Source organism: Cebus imitator, unplaced genomic scaffold (assembly GCF_001604975.1).
Source record: "Cebus imitator isolate Cc_AM_T3 unplaced genomic scaffold, Cebus_imitator-1.0 Scaffold85, whole genome shotgun sequence".
In the NCBI taxonomy this organism is placed as follows: domain Eukaryota; kingdom Metazoa; phylum Chordata; class Mammalia; order Primates; family Cebidae; genus Cebus; species Cebus imitator.
In genome coordinates, this window is record NW_016107400.1 from 772,255 (window position 1) to 781,124 (window position 8,870).

An 8,870-nucleotide genomic window follows, 5' to 3' on the forward strand; every position below is an offset into this window, starting at 1 on the left:
CTTGTTCTCAAGCTGGAGTGCGATGGTATGATCTCGGCTCTCTGCAACCTCTGCCTTCCAGGTTCAAGCAATTCTCCTGCCTCAGCCTCCCGAGTAGCTGGGATTACAGGTGTATACCACCACGCCTGGCTTATTTTTGTATTTTTAGTAGAAACAGGGTTTTACCATATTGGCTAGGCTGATCTCGAACTCCTGACCTCAGGTGATCTGCCCGCCTTGGCCTTCCAAAGTGCTGGGGTTAACAGGGGTGAGCCACTGTGCTTGGCCTACACCTGGCTGATTTTTAAATTTTTTTGTAGAGATGAGGTCTCTCTATGTTGCCCAGGCTGGTCTTGAACTCCTGGCCTCAAGCAATCTTCCCACCTCAGCCTCCCAGAGTGCTGGGATTTGCAGGCATGAGCCACCACATTCAGCTAATGTTGACCATCTTTTAATGTGCATATTTGCCCTCCGCATCTTTGGTGAATCTTCTGTTTAAATCTTTTGCCCGTTGAAAAATTGGATTGTTGGCCAGGCACAGTGGTTCTCACCTGTAATTCCAGTACTTTGGGGGGCCAAGGTGGGAGGACTGCTTGAGCCTAGGAGTTTGAAACCAGCCTGGGCAACATAGCAAGACCATGACTCTACATACATACACACAAATAGCCAGGCGTGGTGGTCTGCACCTATAGTTCCAGCTACTTAGGAGGCTGAGTCAAGAAGGTCACTTGAACCCCAAGAGTTTGAGATTACAGTGAGCTATGATCACACCACTGTACTCCAGTCTGGGTGACAGAGCAAGACCGTTTCCAAAAAAAAAAGGAAAAAAAATTGTGTTGCTAGTTTTCTGTTGTTGAGTCTGAGAGTTCTTTGTATTTATATTGGATACAAGTGCTTTTTCAGATACACGATTGGCAGATTTTTCTCCTCTGTGGCTTATTTTATTATTAACAGTGCTTTTCAGAAGAGTTCCTAATTTTGATGAGGTCTAATTTATTATTTTTATTCTCTCATGGATTATGCTTTTAGTGTGGTATCTAAAACATCTTTACCTAACCTGGGGTTACAAAGATTTTCTTCTAGAAGTGTTATAGTCTTAGGTTTTACATTTAGGTCTGTGATTCATTTTAAGTTAATTTTTGTATGTGGTGCAAGAAGGATACAAATTCATTTTTTTCACATAAAGGTATCAGACTGTTTTAGTCTTATTTGTTGAAAAGACTTGACTTCTTACTACTGAATTGCGTTTGCTCCTGTATAAAAAAATCAGTTTTTCATATTTGTGTGGTTCTATTTCTGTGCTCTTTTTTCTGTTCTACTGATGTACTTGTCTATTTTAATGTTAATATCATACTGTCCTGATGGCTGTAGCTTTATAATAAATCTTGAAATCAGTATTGTTAACTCTCATTTTAAAGTTATTTTGGTCATTCTAAGTCTTTGGCATTTCCATATGAATTTTAGAATCAGCTTGGCAATTTCTACCAAAAAGATTGCTGCTGGGATTTTGATTGGAACCTTTTTTTTTTGTTTTGTTTTGTTTTTGAGACAGGGTCATACTCTGTTGCCCAGGCTGGAGTGCAGTGGCATGATCATGGCGCACTGCAGACTCGACCTACTGGGCTCAAGTGACTCTCCCACCTTAGCTTCCCAAGTAGCTGGAACCACAACCGTGCATCACTGTGCCTGGTTAATTTTTTTATTTTCTGTAGAGACAACGTCTCATTATGTTGTTGCCCAGCCTGGTCTCAAACTCTTGGACTCAGGCAATCTTCCCACCTTGGCCTCCCAAAGTGCTGGGATTACAGGTGTGAGCCACTACACCTGACTTATTGGAATTTTATTGAATCTATAGATCAATTTGGGGATAGTCGATATCTTAACAGTGAGCCATCTAACTCATGAATATCATCTTTTCTATTTATTTGAGTCTTCTTGAATTTATCTCAGCAATATTTTGTAATTCTTAGTATACGAGCCTCAAACACTTCCCCCCCATATTTATCTCTCTATATTTCATTTATTTTGTTGTAATTGTATATGTTATTTTTAAAATTTCAATTTCTGATTGTTCGTTGCTAATATATAGAAATATAGTTTATTTTATACGTTGATATTGAATGCTGCAACCTTGCCAAATCACTTATTATTTCTGTTAGCTTTCTTATAGGCTTCATTTAATTGTCTTTATAAGTTATCATGTTGTCGCTAATAAGACAGTTATATTTTTTTCCTTCCAATATGGATATTTAAAAATTTTCCCCCTTATTTCATGGGCTAGAACCACCAGTATAATGTTGACTAGGAATAATGAGAATGGATATCCTTTCCTCATTCCCGATCTTAGGGGGAAAGTATTCAATCTTTCTCCATTATGTATGTTGTTAGCTATACGTTTTCATCAGGTTGAGGAAGTTCTCTTCTGCACCTAGTTTGCTGGCAGTTTTTAATCAGGAATAAATGTAAAATGTCAGGCTGGGGGTGGTGGATCATGCCTGTAATCCCAGCACTTTGGGAGGCCAAGGCGGGTGGATCACCTAAGGTCAGGAGTTCGAGACCAGCATGACCAACATGGTAAAACGCCATCTCTTCTAAAGATACAAAAATTCGCTGAGCGTGGTGCCGGGTGCCTGTAATCCCAGATGCTTGGGAGGCTGAGACAGGAGAATCTCTTGAACCTGGGAGGTGGAGGTTGCAGTGAGTCAAGACTGTACCATTGTACTCCAGCCTGGGCAACAAGAGTGAAACTTTTTTTTTTTTTTTTTTTTTTTTTTTTTTTTTTTTTTGGGTTTTTTTTTTTTTTTTTTTTTTTTTTTTTTTTTTTTTTTTTTTGGGATGGAGTCTCGCTTTGTCACCCAGGCTAGAGTGCCATGGCAAAATCTTGGCTTGCGGCAATCTTCGCCTGCCAGGTTCAAGTGATTCTCCTGCCTCAGCCTCCTGAGTAGGTGGGATTACAGGCACACTACCACACCCGGGTAAGTTTTGTATTTTTTTAGTAGAGATGGGGTTTCACCCTGTTGTCCTGGCTAGTCTCAAACTTCTGACCTCAGGTGATTTGCTTGCCTTGGCCTCCCAAAATTCTGTGGTTATAGGCATGAGCCACTATGCCTGGCCCTCATTTAGTTTTTTAATGCAGTAAATTACATTGATTGATTCAACTGTTCAACTAACCTTACATTCTTGGGATAAACCATACTGGTTATATTGCATCTTACTTTTAAAAAATTTAATGGATTACACGTTTTTAAATTGTGGTAAATATACGTAACAAAATTTACAGTTTAACAGTTTTTAAGTATACAGTTCGGTAGTAGTAAGTGCATTCACAGTGTTGTGTAACCATTATCACCACCCATCTCCAGAACTTTTTTTCCTTGCAGAACTGAAACTCTGTACCCGTTAAACAATAACTCTCCATTTCCTACCCACCTCCCCAGCCCTGGGTAACCATCATTCTACTTTCTGTATCTATGAGTTTACTCTATGTATCTCATATAATTCGAATCATACAGTTTTTATCCTTTTGTATCTGGCTTATTTCACTTTGCATAGTGTCATCAAGGTTTCCTCATATTGTAGCATGTGCCAGAATTTCCTTCCTTTTTACAGTTGAATAATATTCTATTATATGTATATACCACAATTTATTTGTCTATTAATAGAAATATGTGTTGCATTTCATTTACCTTTTGGCTATTGTAAATAATGCTACTATGTGTATTGTCCTTTTTTATGTATTGTTTGACTTAACTGGCTAAAATTTTGTTAAGAATTTTTACATATATATTCGTAAGGGCTCTTGGTCTGTGTATATTTTTTCTTATAATACTTTTATCTTTTTTGGTGTAAGAATAGTGCTGTCCTCGTAGAGTGAATTGGGAAGTTTTTCTTCTTGTTCAAATTTCTGAAAGTGTTAATTTGTTGTGGAGAATTGGTATTGTTTCTTTCTTAAATGTTTAGTAGACTGTCAATAAAGCCATCTGAGCCTGGAGTTTTCTTTGTGAGAAAGCTTTTAATGACAAATTCAATTTTTGAATAGATATAGGCCTATAAATTTTTTTTTTTTTTTTTCTTTTTTTTTTTTTTTTTTTTTTTAGTGAGCTTTAGCGGTTTGTGTCTTTTTAGAATTTGTCCATTTCATCTACGTTAGGACCATCAACTATTATCTGTGACCTAAATCTGGTTTGCTGGCTGTTTTGGGTAAATAAAGTTTTATTGGAATGTGGCCATATTAATTTGTCTATGTATTGTCTGTGGCTATTTTTGTGTTACAGTGGCAGAGTTGAGTAGTTGCAAAAGAAATGCTGTGGCCTGAAAAATATTGACTGGCCTTTTGCAGGAAGTTTATCAGCCTCTGATCTACAGTTTCAACTTTGGTCACGGCTCACTGCAGCCTTGACTTCCCAGGCTCAGGCAATCCTCCCACCTCAGCCTCCCAGGTAGCTGGGATAACAGCTGTGTGCCACCACACCCAACTAATTTTTGTATTTTTTGTAGTGATAGGGTCCCACTATGTTTCCCAGGGTGGTCTTGAATTTCTGGGCTCAAGTGGTCTACCTGCTTTGGCCTCCCAAAGTGCTGGGGCTATAGGAATGAGCCACCATACCCTGCCCTTTTTTAGTTTCTTAAGGTGGAAGCTGGGGTCATTAGTTTAAGAACTGTCTTCATTCCTAATATAGGTGTATAGTGGTATAAATTTCTCTTTAAGTACTGCTTTAGGGATGCTAAAATTTTGATACCTTGTGTTTTCACAAGGAATGGGATCAGGGAAGTTTTCAAAGATTCTAGTAATCTCTTTCTTAAGGTGGGTGGTAGGTATATGGATACATTTGTTTATTTGTACAATTATTCTTTATATTTTACACATATAAATATTCTTTTGAGTGTATTCTGTATTTAACAAGGAACTTCTTAAAAATGTGAATGGGAGGTAATGATGTAATCATCTGGTAGGTAAACAACTCTTTTAACGATTATATTGTGAAGTGAAGCAGAAAAAGGGGATAGTAATTTTAAAATGATGTGAGATAAAAGGGGAGATTATTTTTGTATTGTTTTGTTTTAAAGGTGGGTGATTCTGAAGTGAATTTACTGATTTAAATAACAGTCATAAACCTTATGAAACCATACAAGTAGCAGATATAAAAGTCATATCCTGATGTGAAAATTGATGTGTTTAACCAAAACTCTTGCTTTAGAAAATAGTGCTACCTAAATTTTTTCTTAGATAGCAGTTTGAGTTCTGCTCCAATACAAAAAACAAATACTTCATTGAGTTCCAAGAATTCCCTATCGAAAACGATGGCCAAATTATCTTGGCCTAAAACATTTTCACGTCAGATATTGTAATCAGTTACATGTCAATATAAATTAAAAATAATGACCTCTTAAAAGTAGTCATAAGGCTGGGTGTGGTGGCTCAATGCCTGTAATCCGAGCACTTTGGGAGGTGGAGGTGGGTGGATCACTTGAAGTCAGGAGTTCAAGACCAGCCTGGCCAACATGGTGAAACCCCGTCTCTATTAAAAATACAAAAATTAGCTGGGTGTGGTGGTGCATACCTGTAATCCCAGCTACTCAGAAGGCTGAGGTAGGAGGATCACTTGAACCTGGGAGGCAGAGGTTGGAGTGAGCCAAGATCATGCCACTACACTCCAGCCTGGGTGACGGGTAAAATTCCATCTCAGAAAAAGAAAAGTAGTTATAAAAGAGTAAGATTAAGGTAAAAAGAAATTATTCTCATTTACTGGAGGATAAGCAGCGAAATAAGCTGTTTGCAGCCAGTTATCTGTACTATGCCTATTTATTTAATGACATATAACCTCAGGATGTTTCATAAGACAACTGAGTAATTACTGACCTGTGCAATTTATTTGATTTCTGTAGACAGTAAAACATAGTTGAATAGTTAATTGCTTTTTTTCTCTATCTCTTTTTTTGGTCTTTATGGCATGTCTTGCCAGTCATCTTTTTTCTCTCCAATAGGTTGTGTGGTTCCTGGGGCTGGTGCAGTTGAAGTGGCAATGGCTGAAGCTCTTGTTACATACAAGAACAGAGTAACAGGAAGAGCTCGTCTTGGAGTCCAAGCTTTTGCTGATGCTTTACTCATTATTCCCAAGGTATAGCTACCCTTTCTGCCAAATAACAACTGGTTAGACACAAGGTGTTTAATTACAAATTGCCCATATTATCTGATAGTTAATGGAGTAGACAGACAGGCATTTATAGGCATTTCCTTATGCAGTTTTCTCTTAGATATTTTACAACTAAAGCAGGGAAACTTTTGAGATAACAGCCTAGAATCCTTGCACTGTCTCATGAAATAGCCTAAGCTTACCCCCTTGTTTGCTCCTCTGAGTTCCAAAAATTACAGTGGCTCCAAAAATTTCCTTCAGAAATGACTCATGATTAATCATAATGAAAAAGTTTAGAACTTAAAATTTAGTTAGATTTTACGATACATCTTTGCTTTGTTAGTGTTATCCAAATGCAATCAATTTGTAAAGAGTGAGGACTTAGGGCTGTTTAGCATTCCTAGATATAACCTTGCGTTTGTCATCACCATTATAATTCCTAGAAAAAGAGAAAACAGAATTTTTCCATGTGGCAACCTAAGGACAGAAAACAACCATTCCTTTCTAGTTGCCTTAATTGGTTTTGAACCATCTTAGAAATATCCTAAAACTACTTTAAAGATGCTATCACCATGAATTAAAACATTATTGACAATACTAGCAAAATCTCTTTGCTAATTTCTATTAAAATTATTCATAATTTGTGAAATCTTTGTGAATTAGATTTCTATTTTTTCTTTCCCTAGAGCAGCAAAGTCAGTATGATCCTGTTGTTGACAGAAATTGGTAACCCTAGAATACATTGGTGGTACCTTTTTCCTCATCAGCTGGTGATTTGGGACCACTTGGAAATGAGCCTGGTTTGGAGTGTGGGTATCTCCAACCCTGTTACCACAGGTCATGGCTTTCCTCATGAAGATGAGGGGCACAAAGGTGCTGCAGATACTCTGGTTTCCCTAGCCTAGGAAGAATTGGAGGGTATGTGGCTAGCAGCACTAGAGGAAACAAGAACATCACTGTACTTCCTTCCACACCAAAAAAAAACAAAAAACAAACAAACAAAAAAACCTTTTGCAAGGAGGGAAATGAATGTAGTGGGCTGGAAATGGGGAACTCTGATGTCCTCAGAATTTAGTGTGATGTGCAAAGGGGAAATGTTTAAGTAAATATAAAAACTACTAGATAGATGAAATAATAATTTGATTTAGATTAAAAGTGGAAAAAGGAGATGATTGCCATGTTATAGGTGTGTTTTTACAAGACTAAAGAGTATTTTTATATTTGATATATGTGAAGGTATTATGCATCTATATTTATTTATTTTTTTATTCCTAAGGTTCTTGCTCAGAATGCTGGTTATGACCCACAGGAAACACTAGTAAAAGTTCAGTCTGAGCATTTCGAATCAAAACAACTTGTTGGCATAGATTTGAATACAGGTAAGAAAGTGAAGGAAAATTAGCTGCTTAATAAAGAGATTATTCTTTAGTTATCCAGATCTTCCAGTAAAGGAGTGGAGGTTTGGGTAACTTTAATGTTTAAATTTTAGATGCCTTTAATTTATTTTCAACCTTCTTAAAAATATTCATTCATTTAAGAAATAGATATTAAGTGCTTGTTTTCCTCTTGGGCTTCACATAGAACAAAACAGACAAAATTATCTGCCCCTGGGAGCTTATGTTGTAGTGGGAGAAGGTAGGCAGTAAATAATAACTTTAATAAATAAACTCCTTCAGCATTTTAGAAAGTAATGAATTATATGAAAAAGAGTGATATAATAATGATCATGAACGCTAGTGCAGGAGGGTGGAGAAAGAATGGCAGCTTAAAGAGGTTGATCAGGTTAGGCATCATCAAGAAGATGTCTGTTGAAAAAAAGTGGAAGGAAGTGAGGAAATTAGCCATTTGGGCAACTGGGGTTAAGTGTTCTAGGGAAAGGGAACAACCAGTGGAAAAGCCAGTGTCTGATGTTTTTGAGGAAGGAGGAAGGAGGTGTGAGAGGTGACAAAAGGTCACATCATGCAAAGGTATTTGGGCCAGTCTCAGGACTTTGGCTTTTCCTTTAGAGGAGCAGGGAGCAATTTTGAGTAGAGGTGTGACATGGCCTAATTAATTAATTTATGGGACAGTCTGGTTCTGTCGCCCAGGCTGGAGTTCAGTGGCATGATCTCAGCTCACTGTAACCTCTGCCTCCCAGGTTCAAGCATTTCTCCAGCTTCAGCCTCCCGACTAGCTGGGATTAACAGGTGCCAGCTGCCATGCCTGGCTAATTTTTGTATTTTTAGTAGAGACAGGATTTCATCATGTTGGCCAGGCACATGGCCTAATTATGTTTAGGAGGATCACTCTGGCCACTTTCCACTCTGTAGAGAAGTCAGCTGAATAAGCAGAAGGTTGGAGTTGTAATCAATTGTGGTGGAAAAGATTGGCTAGAGCAGGTTGTGGGTGAGAAGACATCAGCATTCAGTTTGGCAGTGTCAAGGTTGAAGCATCTGCAATCTTTTAATTAAAGAAGTTGGGCCAGGCGCAGTGGCTTACACTTGTAATCCCAGCACTTTGGGAGGCCAAGGTGGGTGGATCACCTGAGATCAGGAGTTAAAGACCGGCCTGGCCAACATAGTGAAACCTCGTCTCTACTAAAAATACTAAAAATTATCTGGGCATGGTGAAATGCACATGTAATCCCACCTACTCAGGAGGCTGAGGCAGGAGAATCACTTGAACCAGGGAGGCGGAGGTTATGGTGAGATGAAGTCTTGCCATTGCACTTCAGCCTGGGCAACAAGAATGAAACTCTGTCTCAAAAAAAAAAAAAAA

General features: G+C 38.0%; 1 protein-coding gene across 1 annotated transcript in view; it reads left to right on the forward strand.

Moving 5' to 3' along the window:
• The window catches only part of CCT6B (chaperonin containing TCP1 subunit 6B), a 39,489-nt gene that overhangs the window by 28,725 nt on the left and 1,894 nt on the right, over positions 1–8,870 (forward strand). The window contains exons 10-11 of the mRNA XM_017534175.2: positions 5,965–6,098; positions 7,390–7,492. Coding sequence (XP_017389664.1) covers positions 5,965–6,098; positions 7,390–7,492 — 237 coding nt within the window. The remainder of the gene's footprint in view (positions 1–5,964; positions 6,099–7,389; positions 7,493–8,870) is intronic.